General features: G+C 43.6%; 1 protein-coding gene across 3 annotated transcripts in view; it reads right to left on the bottom strand.

Annotated features, from left to right (window-relative positions):
• Positions 1–17,532, bottom strand: part of fam49bb (family with sequence similarity 49 member Bb) — a 40,187-nt gene that overhangs the window by 13,306 nt on the left and 9,349 nt on the right. The window contains exons 2-5 of one of the 3 annotated variants that reach the window (XM_015954708.3): positions 16,041–16,090; positions 5,743–5,825; positions 4,816–4,937; positions 3,946–4,051 (exon numbers count right to left, since the gene is read on the bottom strand). In XM_015954708.3, coding sequence (XP_015810194.1) covers positions 3,946–4,051; positions 4,816–4,937; positions 5,743–5,815 — 301 coding nt within the window. In that variant the 5' untranslated portion in view covers positions 5,816–5,825; positions 16,041–16,090. Of the gene's footprint in view, positions 1–3,945; positions 4,052–4,815; positions 4,938–5,742; positions 6,115–16,040; positions 16,091–17,532 lie in introns of those variants that run through there. The other 2 variants (XM_015954709.3, XM_070553105.1) reach the window with 2 other exon arrangements.

Below are 17,532 nucleotides of genomic sequence, written 5' to 3'. Positions count from 1 at the left end.
CCACCGGGGGTGCCCAAGAGCACCAAGATAGCACAAGGAAAAAAGTTTTTAATGTTTAATAACTTTTAACAACATAAACTAAATTATATTACACATGGAAAACCTTACTGCCTAAAGTTTACTTTCATTTTATTTTGTAGTGATTGCACATTTTGCATATCAGTTCTAAATTTTACGAATAAAATATAGTAAATCTTATTTGTTTACTGTAAACTTTGTGTTTTTCTGTGGCTTTTTTAAGTGGCGATGGAAGGATGGATGATTAAAAGTCGTAATAATACCAGTAAGATAATTATAAATGATGCTATGATAATAGGAATGTTACACACAGTGTAGACTTGGAATTGTCTGGTGTAGCATGGGGGCACCAAAGGAACACCTGCTTAGGACCCCACAAAGGCTTGGGCCGGCCCTGAGAGTGTGAGCGGAGGAGTAGGCTTGATAGTTTCCAAAACGATTCTTAAAAGTTCTTTATTCATTTGTGTGAATCTCAGGAAAGGAGTTGAAGGATTTTTTAAAAAATGGTCGAAAAATTCAAGAGGTCATTTCATTTTGCGGTAAACTGCTCAGAAAAAACAACCAAAACCAGAGCCGCACTCAGAGAAAATAGAAAGAAAAATGGTTGAGTTTCTTTTGGACTTATGCTAATTTTTCTTATTTTCAGTTTCCTTTCTTCCCAGCGACTTTGGAAGGGTTGACGACATATGAAACAAAGCTACGACTAACTGGAGATTAGAGAACAAAGAAAATAGAATTCGACGTGTAACAGATTTGAAAATAAATCTCATAGAAATGATCACCCAATTTAAACCAAACCGTTTAGAGTGATAATTGATTTATGGCAGACAAGCATTAGCTGCAGACAAGTCGTTTACAAAGGGAAGTTTGAGCTAATTTGTTTCAATCCCACAAAAATGAGGGTTTAAAACCAGCAACAAGTACTCGTAGGATTCAGAAGTGAAATCTTTAAAGGACGGTTGGTTCTCTTTCTTTACACGAGGTCAAGAAACAAGTGTCGGAGCGGATCAGAGCCCTGGTTAGATCTGTGAATGAGTGTCAGCCAGCTGAAGCATCCTGATTAGGACGGAGACAGATAAAGGGACAGCGGTGGTGCCCAAACCGCCCAGGGGCCAGTGCCAGTTTCTGGGTCTGAGAGGCTCTCCTGTTCAGATGCAGATGAGACATGGGACTAATTATCTTATTGGCATGGACGTGTAAAGGGGGGTGGGGGTTCATTGGGGCAGGATTACACTCATTGTTTTGACAGTAAGTAAACACAAAGCCCTGAAATCACATACCCATGCACGGACAACCACGGAGGACCAGCAGCAGAACGAGGAACACAAAGAGAGAAAAGCAGCCCAGAACTTCCAGGGAAATCATCTTAAAAAACAAACATGGCTTCTTCAAACACTCCACTAGAAAACCTTTGGAGCCTAGAGGGAGTTTTATTTATAGATGCAGACGGTGCTTTTGGGTTCAGTCTCCATGAGACGGGCTTCAGCGATGATCCGACCCAGACAAGCCGAGTATCTGATGCACTGAGCTCTGTGGCAGCAAATTCAATTTAAACTGATTCATTCCAAGTGTATTTTACAGCTCTCGCTGATTACAGATGATGATACGAATGTCAACATGATCCAGATTCAGACGGGAGTCCACTTAAGTTGAGCCGTAGGAGGACTTTTAGGAGATGGACATAGAGCTGGCGGTGCAGCGCGGTAAATTGAGCACGTCTGCCTTTCGGTAATGACTCCCATCTGCTTGAGCCAGCATTTGAAGCAGAGCAGCTGATTAAAAATGGCCTTAGTTGTGCGGTTTTACCCCCCTCCCCCCACGTCTACAACCCAGCGAAAACAGAAGTTAGAGCTGAGCAGAAAGGCAGCGCTGTGCTGGGCACGGCAAGGTGAGGAAGGATGTCCCACCTCCTCAGGAGAGCAGAGCCTGGGCGTGTTTACGTACGGAGAGGATAGTTGGTTCTGGTGCTACAATCTGATGACTGGTCATGTAAGAAAATATCCATACACCAAAATATCATAATATTTTTGTTATGATACTGAATTGATTTTTAAAAGCAGTGTGTCAAATTTATTTGAAAACTTGCATGCAAATGTTTACTGGTCTGAGTTTTTCAATGAACTCCAGTCTTAAAAGTTGCAAATATCGTCTGTTTTTAGCATTACCGTCTGCCCTGTATTGTATCGTCTACCCTGTATTGTGATAGACATCGTATCGTCTCTCCTGTACTGAGATAAATATCGTATCGCCAAATTCTTGCCAACACACACCCCTGATGACTGGGGCTCTGATCCATGTTTCTGTCTGCTCCAAATTCTAACTGGGTTTCTGCCAGCTGAACAGATCAGACAAAACGTTATTCACACCCAAAAAAAAAAAAATTGTTTGTTTACGTTGTGTTTTATGATTCAGGTCAAGCACCTTGGCAGGGTCGTGGGACTCTCGAAGCCACTTTACAATAATTTTTAGCACTTTTCAAACAATGCCGAGTGTTTTCAAACAAAAAAGAAAAACATTTAAAGAATAAAATAATTATTCTGCTGTTTTTTTATTACTTCAAACAGATAAATAAAATTTCTGACAGTGTAACAAATTAGTTTATAAAAACAGATCAACTCAAAGTGAGGCCGAAAGAATTAAATGAATATCAAACAAATATGGCTCCAAAACATTAACACAAGTAATAAACTTTACTTTTAAAGAAAAAAACTGCAAGATTGTGTGTTTCCATCTTAAGGAGTTATACATTTCAACAGTTTTTATTTTAAATTTCATATTTTCACTTTATGGAGGCTGCTCCGTGTTACTTTTTAGAGGATTTTCTGATCATCTGGGACTTTGATTTAACTTTGATGTAGTTAAGCTAAACAGTAACACATAATGGGATAGATATAATGGGCTAATTACATCAGCAACATTAATGAAGCTGCATCTGTAGGAAACTCCTGTTTTAATACAAATTCTATCAATTTCACAAAATCTAATATTACTTTTAGGTTCTGAATGAAAACACCAATTAAATATTTTAAGAGGGTTTTCCTGCCTGAGTGGCATCTCTGCTGCTAATCTTTAAGTTTGTGTGAAAATCTGTGACCTCTTAAACCATCCATCCATCCATCTCTTATGCAGAGTCGGGTCGCGGGGGCAGTAGCCTAAACCGGGACGCCCAGACTTCCCTCACCCCAGCTATTTGAGCCAGCTTGTCCGGGGGACTCCCGAGGCATTCCCTGGCCATCTAAGAGACATAGTCCCTCCAGCGTGTCCTGGGTCTTCCCTTGGATCTCCTCCCAGTTGGACGGGCCCGGAAAACCTCACCTAGGAGGCATCCTGACCAGATGCCCAAGCCACCTCAACTGGCTCCTCTCAACCTCTTAAACCTAATAATAATAATAATAATAATACTAATGATCATTATTTTTATTATTATTACATAAGCTCCTCTGCTCCGAGACCCCGCTCCGTAGTTGACGCTCAGCTCCGTGTTTAAGTCAAGACGGCGGGCCAACGCGGCCCCTGGAGCCAAAAGTCAAGAGGGTGAATTAGAGCAGCAGAAGATGCGGACGGATGACCTACTTCATTACATAACAGCCCCACCCCCAGTGACCACATCCTCCATCACAGAGACCACATGGTCATGGTACTGATGCATGACGACACCCCCCCAGAACCAGGGTCATAAGAAGACCCCCCCCCCCCCTCCAAGACACACACATACTCAGGGGTCAGTGCAACGCCAGCAGCATGCTGATGAATGCAAAGCATCATGGGAGGAAGGGTTAAATGTAAAGATGTTTAAATACATTCATGTCTGTTAGGAAAATTTCCCAGGATTCCTAAACCTGTTCCATAGAATCTGTGTCAGCTTCAACAGAGGCATGTATTTTATTTCTCCCCAACACCAGAGGCATGAATACAAGGTTTCCATACCTAATCTCTGAGAGAACTCGTAGAACTTCTTCAGTTTTCCCACTAAGGGAACCACAGCCGCCCACGCCTGCTCCTGTAAGGCCTCATCGTTGGGATTCTGGATCGCCTGGAAAACAACACGAGATCTGTAAACTCAGGCTCTGTTCACATCCACTCAGATATTTATTCTAGCTTGGAATTCAATCCTTCCGACTCCTGGGCTCAAATCAAATGCATTCTGGTTAATAAACCAAACTCCTGACACTGTGTCCTCTTAAGAGGACTATAATACCGCATTCTCTTCAACTTAGACCCGTTTTTATTATTTAGAGACACTTGATTTTGATTTTAATTTTTTTATTTCTAGCTATATATTTTAGGACATTTGTTGACACCATTTTGTTTAATTTAGAGCTACAAACATGTTTTCATGTTTATGGGGTCTGACGAACCTGAAATATCTATAAAAATATTAAAATAAAACTTTGGGTCAGGAGGTGAATAGTGGCACTACAGTACAAAAGAACCACGGCCATTTTGCATTAAATGCTATAAAATGCAGAAAACAGAAGTTGTTTAACGATGGCAGAAACCCGGACTAGCCGTTAGCTGATCAGTCCTAAAGGATGTAAACTCCATTTCTCTGCACTGAGGCTGATCTTGAAGCTGTCTAAAAAAAGAAAAAGATAGGAATGATTTAAAACCCAAAAATCCTTCCAAATGAGGCTTAAATCTGTTTATAAAGAAGATGAGTGGTGCTTCTTTAACTGGTTTATGACATTAGGAACCATAAAGAGTGAAGCAACGTGTGTAAACTTTGTGCATTGTCGTTTTTTTAAACGTTCATGTCCAGCAGTCGTGTGTTTTTGTGGATTCTGGTGTCGTTCGTACATCTCTGATCTCCTGTCCTGCTCCTTTATAGGCCTGCAGCTCGTCCAGGATCCCCTTTGCATCCTTCAGCACCACATCCACCTGCTCCCACACCTCCCGCTCTGCCTCTGTGGGTTGTGCATCTGTGAAATTTCAACAGCAGGGAGAAAAAAAAAATCTTAATCAGACTGGAATCTAATCCGTATTCACACCCACCCGACACAAAGTAAAAGGCAGCTCTAGGAAATCCATCAAATCCTCCGATATGGAGCTAAGTTTAATAAACAACTTTAGATTATGTAAATGAGAGTTGGTGGAAATAATCTCGTCTCTCCACGGCTTCCCATTAGGTTCTGACGCCGCCCACTTTTCTGGCTGAGGAGAAAGGAAATGGAAGGAGATAAGACAAGACAAATGAAGAGGTGTTTGTTCGCCCTGTGGCTCAGACGGAGTCGGTTTCAGAATCGTTTTAAAATCTGCTTTGTGGACATGAAACACGACTTAAATCACACGGTGTGAGCTTATCTGAGGGCTAACTGCATCCTGAGTGTTAAATCTTTTTAAAAATGTGATGTTCTTTAAAAATGAAAGAGCCTTTCTGTCAAAGTATTCTTGAGTTTCTGCGTTTGCCAAGTGTGAGAAGAGTGCAGCGTAGGTTCGAGCCGCGCCGAGGGGCCTTAGGCTACGCCGCAGCTGAACCTCTGTGCTCTGTGTGTGTGCGTGTGTGTGTTGCAGCTATGCTCTGCTCCGATTGATATTCTACACACACTCTGCAGTGGAAAAAGGCAGGTTGGTGAAAAAGTGCAGGAGCTTCGGCTTCTGTTTCTCTCGCCGCTGGGAGGACGTAATGTTGCAGATAAATGAAGGTGAAAAGGTTTGAAGAGTTCAGAGTTGTGATGGAGAGACATTCATGACACCGATGACAGAACAAGCTGCAGAGGAACTCACTTTCAAAGTCGAGGAAGAAATTGGGCTCCTGTTCCAGATCTGTGCATGTCAAAACTTTCAGTAGGTTCCCCATGTTAGGATACCTGTTGAGGGAGAGAAGTGAAATCGGTGAACGAGTGGAGCAGTGAAAGGAGCAGGTGTCGATGCTCTGCTGCATCCGTGGCACCTCGCTCCAGCTCTGCTTCGCTGCTCCTGACCCCAGAGGCTCCGCAGATGTGATTGCAGCACCATCCGCTCCCCTCAGACCCATGAACTGCGTTTCCTGCTCTCAGCCAGATGTCAAACCAGACCGTCCCAAAAATAAAGTAAAATTAAAACAGAGGTTGGTTTTTTCTCTTCCCAGCACTTGAAAAGCATTTACGGGCAGCTACGTGTAAACTCAGCGACCTCCACAGGGATCTCCGTTCACACGTGAACCGCTCAGCCGTTTGCTCCACAGCTGCACATCCAATCGGTCGAACGCTAAATAATCCACCTTTTATGCTCTGAAACACGCCTGAGGAGTGAACGCGGATGTGATGTAGCAACGGTGTTCATTTCTGCAGAAACATCACAGAAAGCTGCAGCTTTTTGGACGCCCTGAGTGAAAGGTGCAGCTTTAGCTCCTCTCCTAAAACATCTGATCCAGTTCCAGTTGACTTGAGTGTTCACGAACCACAGTCACCCTCACGGCCCACACACGGCCTCGTGCACCGATCCGACCGTATCAGGGAGCTGCGCTGTGATCTTAGACGGGATCAGTCGGAGGGATGAAAACAGCTGATCCGGTTCAAGCTACACTAAAGCAAACCTAAAATAGTCTCTGGAGCTTTTCTGATGAAGAACATTTAGGGTTTTATTCTAATATACATTAGATTCGATTGACCGTCAGCGGCAATTCATGAAAAACTATTTTTTTTGCTTTTAGTTATTAAAGACAAGCACAAATACATGGAAATTAAACCTAAAACAAATAAAAGCATTAAGGTGTGATTGTCATAACTCCTATGAAATAAAATACAGATAATTTTGAAATGTATGATTCTTATAGTTCAATTTGAGCCTATACAGAAAATGATTTTTGGTGAGAAAATGAATCACGACATTCTAAAACCTGATAAAGCAGCAATCTGGAGTTTTCCTCCTTACGATTGATTTTTAGAAATCTGCAAGCAGGCTTTAAGAGAGGCGCATCCAAAATGAAATTATGACCGTTTTGTGAACGTACGACTTTTTGTGGATCAACTATTTGGACTTTTGGATGTAAAAAGACCACGCTGTCAGGAGACGGCTCTGTTCGTCAATGATACAAGTCTTCGAGCGGTGAGTTTTGGATCATCGAGTGTTTGGACTAAACTGTGTCTACAGTTATGGCAGACTCTGTGATTGTAATACATCACTAGAATCATAAGAAGCTTAGCTTTCAAATGATGTGTAATGTAAAAAGAACAAGTGCTGCTAAAAGATGCTGATGTGGTGTGGACGTTTTGATAAATGATTAATGACCCGCACATGTATAGCGCTTTTTCAGAGTCAGAGGACTCCAAAGCTCTTTATTCTACAGTCAGTGCTTCATTCATCCACTCACACACACACACACACACACACTCACACCCTGGTGGTGATGAACTACAGTGTAGCCACAGCTGCCCTGGGTGGGGCATGCTGACATCCCTCCGACCACCACCAGCAGGCAAGGTGGGTTAAATGCCTCAGCCTTAATCCATGACCAGCTTTACTTAAAGAGCAAGTCACCCCCTACAAGAAACTTACTTCACTCCCACTTCATGTTTGAAAAATGCAACAAATGCTGTTGCTTGGCAGACCGAGAGGGCGGAGCCGCTAACAAATACACACACAGGCTCACAATGGCATTCTGACATCATAATGTACCAGATGACATCATAGCATACCTCTTAACCAATAGCGGTGGCAGATTTAAATTCAAATACAGTGCAGAATTTTTCCCTGACGACGGCACAACACTGCCAGTTTTAGGCAGAATATATGAATCTTAACCAAGATGCACTGAAGTGCCAAATTATTGACTACATGTGTCTGTAGCATGATTAGACACTGCTTTATATAGTTTATCAGCAAAAAAATGTGAGTTGGGGGTGACTTGCTCTTTAAGGGTTTGTTTGTTCTATATGATTAGACGTTTCGTAGTTGGTTTAACAGCGGATGACTGGATGGTACAAGGTTTACGTAACCTCCATGTGTAGCTCAGCTGGGGTTGTGCGACTCAAAGCGACAGCCTGGTTCTGATCTACGCTCAGTCAATCCTTCAAAGAGCTGAACTGATGTTTCTCAGAAGCAAAAGTCAACAGATGTTTGACAAGTCTGCAGCAGTTTGTTCAGGAGAAACGGCGCCTGACAGATTTAACCCCACCTGACACGAGTGGAGATGGACAGAAAGAGCTCAGAGAAGGGGGGGGGGGGGGCAGTGGAATGCTTACCTGAGATGAGTGACAGGAAAAGAGCCTAGAGGACTACGTGGGGGCTGATGGTGACAGGGTAAATCACTTCAAGGCAGGTGATGGATGATGGGGAGTAAAGCTCAGAGTCAGCAGAGGACGGTTAACATGCATGAGTGCTCAGGGAGGGGCTGATGGACCCATAAAACCCTAAAACCTGCTGGTGGGTCCGCTCGCTTTAGTTCCACCTTAAAACACAAATCTGTTCAAACAACTCCAAAACATTAAAAGGTGACCATCTTTTTTTCTCGCCACATCAAAGACTAATTTATTAGTTATTAGTTTGGAATAAATCAGGACGGTTAGTGGCCGACTGATGAAGATGTGTTGTAGTCATAAACACTAACCTAACAGTAGTAGAAATCGGGTCAGACTTGTTAGATTTAACCTTTGGGTTGAAATGAAAAACTTGATATCCACTTAGATGCAAGATACAATCCCACAGCAGCAAGTAGTTTTTCTTTTTAGTTAGAGGCGGTGACGGACAGCCAAACAGCTGTGCAGAAAAGGTGGGAATGAACTCACATTCCTGCCAGGAACATTAAAACTAACTTCCTGGTCTAAGGATCAAGATCCATGGTGTATTCCCTCTGAGATAATAAACTTGTCTGTTCCATGGAACTTTTCTTTCGTCTACGCTTCAAAGCAAACCTTTTACGTTGAAATTTAGCCTCCCGACTCTCTGGCCACCTGCCCGGCCCGGCCCCGTCCCGTTACCCTTCACTAATGTGACCTGAATGTCTGACTGCGCCGGCACCTCGCTGGCTGTCATAGAGCTGCACCTGATGCAGCCTCAGACGAGGATGAGAGCTGTCACCGACCATCGCCCTGCTGGATGCTGCAGCCCTCCATCACCAGCCTTCCTCCGGTCCTCTGCTGCCACCTCTCAAGAGTTGGCTGGCGGGGCACCAACTCCGCTCCCCCGCGTTCTCTTGGAAATGAGGTCATTTTAAGGACGGGGATTTATGAGGCTGCGCTTCAAAGTCATTTTGAGCATTTTATGCCTCAAATGAACACATGAATTCCACCAGTTTCTAATCACATCAACTTCAGAGTAGCAAAGACTGACTTTGCAGTTTAGAGACTCTTCTCTGAGCTTCAGAGAGCCACTTATGAGGAGTCAAAGTTAGGCTGAGTTGGGACAGAAGTGCTGGCGTGTTGCGGCGACAGCCTTGTTGTTGTTTTGAACCCCCCCACTGTGCCATCGCGTGCTTTGCAGTGAGTAAGAGAGGGGAGGGGGGGTGTTGCTTCTAAGGCCAGGGGCAGAATCTGACAGGCTGGAGCCCGTGCAGCACTCCCATTGGCTGAGCCCATCTACCCAACAGCTCGCTGTATCCATGGAGTCAAAAAAAAAATTTGGAGTCATTGAAAAAAGCACAGCAGCAGCCAATCAGAGACGAGCGCCGAGCGAGTACAGTAGTAGTAGGGAACTGAGAGCACATGAATACATTAATAGAGATGAGGTAATGTGCCAAAAAAGCAACGGATTAGGAGGGGAGGAAAAGTCAGCCGCAGACATTTAATTCCACTAGTGAGCACTTAGCGATTTGATCAGAGCAGCTCAGCAAATTCACATTTAATAATTACAACCAATAATAATAAATCTGAGGATTTTGTTTGTGACAGAGCTCAGGTGGGATCCTCAGGTCCAGAGCCACGCCCATGCCGCAGCCTGACCCCTACATGGCTCTCCCTCCCAACCTCTTCATGCTCTCTTTCCTCTCCTTTAATAAACACAGCCAGCAGCTGAAACCGAGCGCTGCGGCAGCAGAAACGGCTCGGGGGGCCGTCTGAGGAGAGACAGGGATAGTGCTGACATTCCACTACTCAGCTGCAGCGTGAGGATACACGTGCCCCGCTGCTTTACTACGGAGGGGGAGGAAAAATGGGAAACAACGCCCTCCCTCCCTTCCTTTCCTTCCCCAGCCATGTCACGTGGGCTCCGCCGTGGACAGTCTGCCTGCGGTCTGTGTGTGTGTGTGTGTGTGTGTGTGTGTGTGTGTGTGTGTGTGTGTGTGTGTGTGTGTGTGTGTGTGTGTGTGTTGGGGGGGGGGGCTTGGCAGCCGTCTGTGTGTTTTAATGTCTGAACTGATGTGGACGGAAGTAGTTGATATGGAGCTGAAAGGAATATTAAGATTGAGCATAATGCAGGTGAGGGTGTGTTATGTGTGTGTGTGTGTGTGTGTGGGGGGGGGGGGGGTCACACTGCGGCAGCAGCGGGTAGAGCTAGGCAGCTTTAAACTTGACCTAGATTCTCCGGGTGACACGCCACATCGCATTAGTCCATCCGGCCAGACCTGGACCCGCCGGAGCTCGCTGACTGTGTCCTGATTCGACAGGCAGAAAATAGGGGACCACTTCTCCTCCCCCCTTTTCCTCCTCACCCCCAGCTGACCAAAAATGGCTTAGAGGCCATGCAGTGAAGGGGGGTGGGGGGGTGTTTACCATTTGTTTGTTTATGGGGGTGAACCTGATTTCCTGTGAGCCACGCCCCCTCACCCAGATCCTGACAAATCAAAACAAACCCAGGAAGGAGAAGCAGGTGACATCTTGTTATCAGCTGTTTCATCTTACTCCTGCAGCTAAAAATACCCCCCCCCCCCCCAATCATCATGAAAATAAATGAGCTCTTAAAAACGACGGTTCGTCCACAACATCAGAGAGGAGGATGAAAGCAGGGAGAGCCGCGTCCTCAGATAAACCTCCTCCTCTCTTTAGACCACACCTGATGAAAGTTGGAAACCATGGCAACAGGCACATACACAAGTCTGCGAATAACACTCAATAGAGATGCTCTGAGCGCCCTACACTAATACAACACTTTATCCCAACAGAAACACAGGTTTTTATCCCAGATTGTTTTTAGGATTAAGCTGCAGGATCCAAACAAACCTTGTATACATTTAAAAACATGGAATGCAGCACACGTGAGGAGTCTGGAGCTCTGTAACAGGCCTTGTTTGGTGTTTACATCCACCTCCCCTCCCCGCCCTGCCCTTGAGAGTCCTCTGACTCCTTCCTGGGATGTGTTGGGAAATCATTAAGGAGGGCACATTGACTCACTGTCGTCTTTATGAGCCGCACCTCCCTCGGGGGGGGCAGCTGCCTCCTGAACCCATTCACACAGATCCCCCATTCTTCTACACAAACAGCCCGGAGCCACCATTACTTCCCTGACCTTCTGACTGAATCTGACTCACTGACATCAGCAGCACATCTAACCAAAACTTGGGACCAAACATCTAAGCGCCAGGACAAATTCAACCAGGAAAACCGAAGAATTCCACCTTAAACATCCGTTTTCCCTGTTTGCTTCAACCAAACAGGATTTTGGGTGGGGCACAGACGAGGTTTTTGGAGGGATGATGATGAGTGTCAGGTTGAGGAGTCCTTGCTGTTGTATTGAGTGGGAGATGAGTGCCATCTGGTGGATGCAAACAGCTGCACATTTAAGGTGGATATGGAGGTAACGACCACTCCCAGTGTTCCTGATAAAAGCATCATTTTACCTCCAAACACACAAGAGCAGACATATATTCCTTTCCAGTAAGCTCAATCTGATTCTAGAGAACTTGTATTGCTAAGAAAAAAATCTATGTTGGGGCAAAGAAAATTACTTTCTTGTGTTTCCGCCTGAATAAAAGACCAAAGAGCGCCACCCAGTGCTCACATGCAGCTACTTTGATAAAGCTGCTCCTACTGCAACGCACAAATGAGTGATGTTAAATCGAGCTCAACTTCCACGCCTGCACCGGAATGACAGCCAGCCAGCGAGCTCCTTCCAGAAACATGAGCAGGAAGTTGCATGGTGTTGAACCTTCAGTGGCATAAATAATAGATAAGTGGCTTTTAGCCACTCCCCATTATTACATCCACTCAGATGGATCATCTCAGATTACCTGCTCATATGAGAGCCACGGGCCAGAGCATCTTGCTCATGCTGAGTCACGTCAAGGTTTATAAAGTCTTAAAACAGAAAATCCAGATTTGTTTCCAAGTCTTAACATCTGCTGAAGTCCACAGACCACAGGGAGACGGCTCATGGACACGTCTGAGTTGGTCTTCCTGCAAACTTGATACTCCAGTAAAACACGATTTTAAATAGCAGCTGTTGTTTGTGAATGCGGTCTATTGCTACATGTGATCTATAAACACCTGCTGGTACAAAAAGAGCTGACGACGTTTTTAAACAATGTTTATGAATTCAGATGAAAAGAGCTTCTGTGGAGGGGTGTGGTGCTCTTCTGATCTGGTCATTTATGACATTTTTTTAAAATCAATCTTAAATTGAGATTTTAAACATAGTGCTTACTATATTTTCATTGGTCTTTGGGCGCAGTCAATTGGTGCCAACACAACAGCAGGTCAGACAGAGCATCACCATGCTGATGTAAAAAATTCCCCCGTTCAGGACTCTATTTTCAAGTATTTCTAGTGTTTTAAGTTCTGTCACTAATCAGGAAGCATTTTAAAGCTGACAACCTTGTTGCAGAAATGTATTTTCTGGGTGTAATTCTTCATCTAATCAGACACTGCAAGGCTTCACCAGCTGGAGGCAGTGTTGCTTCAATTATTAAAAAAGGAGCTCAGCAAGCCTTCCCCGCCCTTCATGCATTCATGCAACTCTCCATCCTCCATGCATAATGAACCACGCCTCCTGTTTCCATGCTCTGCAGCAGGATGATTCTCTCTAAGCTCTTTCACTCACTCATGCATGCATGCATGCACGCACACACATGCACGGGGCATTCAATGACTTGAGTGACAGCTGGGTGTCATGGTGACAATCTCCAAGGAAACGATGAGGAAAATACAACAGGTGAAAAAGCAGCTGCCGTCTGTGCCTTTCGATGTCCAATGTGTCTTTTTCTGAAGACATGTTTTATTGAATAAAATAAAATAAGCCCCTCCATGTTGGCTGCCAGTTTCTGATAATAAACTGATACATTTTAGGGAAATGATCTCTCCAAATTCCAACAAGCCCCAAGAACTGGGCTGCTCGCTTTCCTTCTTCAACCACGCATTCATGACAATCTCAAATAATTGTTTATAGTGCAAGCGGCCATATTTGATCACATCTGCATGCTTTAAAAACGTGACTGGTTCTGCCAAAATGTTACGAGCTGCACAACACTTTCACCTTAGCCCTACACCCAAACGAGCAGTGCTTGGTCATCTGTAAATCCATCCTGCAAGGCTGGAGGAACATTTGAGAAAAAGGGTGGTGAGTTATTGGTTGCTGCCATTTAACTCCCCCACTTTAAGTTGCAACGGCTGTATTTTGCATTGTGATCAGGGATGTAGCCCTGGAGTGGTTCAGTCTTACTTGGTGGAGAGGAGTTTTTGTGTCCATCTCAGTGACATGTCCTTCACTGGTGTTGTTCCACTGGGCTCAGGATAAATAGACCCTTCCTGTCTCTCCTCTCTGTCTCCTCCATTTAGTTCCAACTTCTGAAAAAATCACATTGCATTCCACTGCTATGCTGATGACACACTGTTGTCTTGACCCTCAAACTAAACAATTGAGGTAGTTGTATTAAGGAGCCCTACTAAGACCCCCAGGGTTGATCTGGGCTCCTTGGCCCACTATAATAAGCAGCTCATCACAAACCTGTGGGTCCAAGAGGATAAGCTTAAATTTGACAGTCACTTCACGCTAGTGGTTAAATCCTACTTTTTCCTGCTGGCAAAAGCAAAACTTATTCTGTCCAGGCAGCTCTTTAAAGCTTTAATCCTTGCCTTGCTCACCACTCGTACTGTAATTCACTGTGCATCTTCCACCATCCTTCTTCAGAGGGTATAAAAGGTTAAATTGTCCTTAAAAAAACAAATACACATGAAATTAAAATTTCTACAGTAAAAAGGGTCAGCCTCAAAAAAAATTGTGTGGCTTGAACACTGCGGTTACAAAAACATGCTGGCCTTCAGGGGGGACAACAGGAAGCTGGGAACACCTACTCTGCTCTACTCCTTTTTATGGTCAACAATACACTTCATTTCCTGCTCCAGCATTACACATAAGCCCCCACACCCCACAGCACATTAAGCCTGTTATAGGCATGAATGCACTACAGACCCTGTTGCATAATGACATGTTTGTATGTGTGAACACCAGCTACTAAGGCTTTTAATCATGTTTCGGTGGTTAAAACAGTTCTTTAACAAACAGTTGCAGGAGAACTCATACGTTTGAGTGTTCTCCCATCTCAGACTAAAACTAAAAACTCAGGAATTCAACAAAATCCAAGACAAGAAGGGATTGAGGAGAAGCTATGATCGTTTTGTGCTATTTTATCTTATAATGAAGAGAGCAGTGTCATCTGCAAATATCAGCAGGGGAAGCAGCATCTGAGCCAGTGATTATAAAAATAGGGCTGTTCTGGAGACTGCTCTGAGGCTGACTGTGCAAAGGAAAATGCTCCGTAAACTGAAAACAACATTATGGTCATTCGCTTGACAGAACAGTATTTTAGCATCAGCGTGTCTTCAGTCAGACGGTTCTTCGGATCGTCTGTAACACAGACCACTAAAGAAGACCTGTTCTCTCTACAGCCAGAACCAGAAAAGCAACTCTTAGCAGAAACTTTCATTACAGGTCATTAATCTCTTAACATCTTTTTATCACAATTGTCTATTTTTTGCTCATTTTAAATATATTTTTAACCATTTTCTAAATTATTTTTTATATTTTTTACATTTTTTGTGAAGTGCCTCGTGATTTTAATCTTGAGAGGCGCTATAGAAATTACATTTTCTTCTTCTTAAAGCATCTAGTGTCCCTCTGGGATCAATAAAGTAGTTTTGAATTGAATTTATTTGAATTATGTCTTCTCTCAAAAAGTATTTTATTGCTGGCCACAAAAACAAAAATCCAAATTTAACCTTCAGATTATAAAATATATATAAACTGAAGCTTTGACCCTGTAGCTGTGACAAAACCCAAATACCAAACTGGAAATGTCCTCATGTCATTAAAGTCGAACTGTTGAGACATTCTCAGTTTCTAAATACGTTCTTTTTTTATTTAACAGGACATTAGCATGGTATGTAGGCCATCAGGTACCCATTTTTTGCTGAGCTCACATCTGGATGCGAAACTGACTAATAATCCAAACAACCATTCAGTTGCCTCACCATTCCACACTGACCTGAACAGGTTTGACACAACAGATGGGAAAAGAAAACCGGAATAACGTGAAGCTATGCCACAAGCAGGCTTCACGGTTTATTCAAATGACAATGAATTAGTTATAACTACAAAGGAATATAAATAGATATGTAAACAAATAAAACAGTACAAGAGACCATGCAAATGGTAAATGGCCTGTTTTTGATTTAGCACCTTCAAGAGTCCTGGAACCCCCCAAGGCACTTTGCAACACAATCAGCCATTTACACACACATTCACACACTGGTGGGGATGAGCTACATCGTAGCCACAGCTGCCCTGGAGCACACTGACAGAGGCAGGTCTGCTGTACACAGGTGCCACCCGTCCCTCCGACCACCACCAGCAGGCAACAGCGACAGACTGAGCGAGGCTCGAACCTGCAACCTTCCGATTGCGGGGCATGCACTTAACTCTTGTGCCACCGTCGCCCATACCACCCCATGCAGCATAAAAAGTTTTTAGGTTGAACTTGTTGAAATTGAATTCTGACACGCAAACTACAGAGAACATACTTCTGTTTTAACTTGTGCAGAAGTCAGACCGTTATAAATAAAATTAATCTTATATCCAAGGTATTTTTATGCATTTATAACTATATGTTTTATCAAAAAAACTAAAGTGTAATACCAATGAATGAGTACAATCGAGTAAAAAGCACAGGTGAGACTTACCAATCTGGCAGGTGACCCCTGGGTCACAGTCCTCCTGCAGAGATCAGTCTCTGAAGCAAAAGGTCAAAGGGAACAAACATTTAGCCTAAACAACACCTCATAATCCAAACGATATGTAAACATGTTCCTTTAGCCTTTTATTCACTAAAATAAGTGAAATAGAAAATAAAACATCCTCAATGTTCCAAAAAATACAGCAGAATAGACCTGACGGCGGAGTTTTAAATGTGACCCAACAGTAAAGAGGCCCGACACTGGCTATTGTGTAATACTTCCTCCGATTTTCTCCAAGGCTTCCTTCTGTAACACACTTCACTCACACGGTCAATGTTTAAGCCCACTCATCAAGGAAATAAGTCCAGCTAAATAGGAGATCAAAAACGGATCCGATTATTTAACGAAACACGAGCTCGGTCAGAGTTTAAAGACCCAGCCCTGTTTCTGAAATCTCCTCTCACAAGTTGTGGAGCTCTAATTGAAGCTCGGTAGACTGTGAAACCGTAACCAACTGGGCTTTTATTTTCTTCCTTCCCTCGCCTGCATACGAATGATCAGCACCCGCAGCACAGCCGGTCATGCATGAATGTGACCACACTTCAAACCCTGAAACTTCAAAATAATGGTGATCGCTGAGAAAGAGGGAGCTGGGAGGATAAATGGATGTGATGGGAGGAGATGATGGGAGACAAACGCATAAATAGGTCGATCTGAATGATGATGAAGAGGAACTTCCTGAATCTGAAAATGGGACTCCTATCTAGTCGTGTAAACCGATAGCGGTTAACCCCAGCAGGGTTAGCACGACTCAGCTGACATGTTCAGCAAGGCATCCTGGGAGTAAGACATGCATCACATCTACAGCTGGGGATCATAACATACGGGCAGTAACTGAGTAACCATGAGAGGTTACAAGAGGTCAAACCTACAGTATGTGGAGCAGCATGTTAAACCTTTCAAACAAGCATTAAAATGTTTATCTAGAAAAATGTGATGCCTGGGTTTCTCAAGAGTTCATTAGGAATGCATGAAAATACTGATACAATGAAATATCGCAATATTTTCTATTATGATAATGAATAGATTTTTAAAAGCAGTGCATTGATCTTTTCATGAGAATTTACATGCAAATATTTACTGTACTTTTTTGTGTGGTGCAATTCAATTTGGGGACGATCAACGCCAACAGAGTTCTGTTTATCCATCCTGCTTGTGCGGAGACCTCCCTCCCCACTGTAATCAGGAAACATCTACGGATAGCTGGAGTGGACAAATCACCTCAAACATATTGTAAGGGTTTTAATAGTAAACTATAGGATTAACATTTTATTTTGAAGGCGAGCTCAACGGGTGAGAAATGTTCCGGTTCCGTTTTTTTACGCGCTGGTTTGCTATGCTAGTAAATACTCCGTTACGAGCAATTCTGTTGAAAAAGTTAAGAGTTTGTAAGGCGTAGGTTACGGCGATAGTAGCCCGAAAATAATACTCATAAAAG

Source organism: Nothobranchius furzeri, chromosome 7, assembly GCF_043380555.1.
Source record: "Nothobranchius furzeri strain GRZ-AD chromosome 7, NfurGRZ-RIMD1, whole genome shotgun sequence".
Lineage (NCBI taxonomy): Eukaryota > Metazoa > Chordata > Actinopteri > Cyprinodontiformes > Nothobranchiidae > Nothobranchius > Nothobranchius furzeri.
The sequence above is the reverse complement of the archived record's forward strand: the minus strand, read 5'-3'. Positions and strand labels throughout refer to the sequence as shown.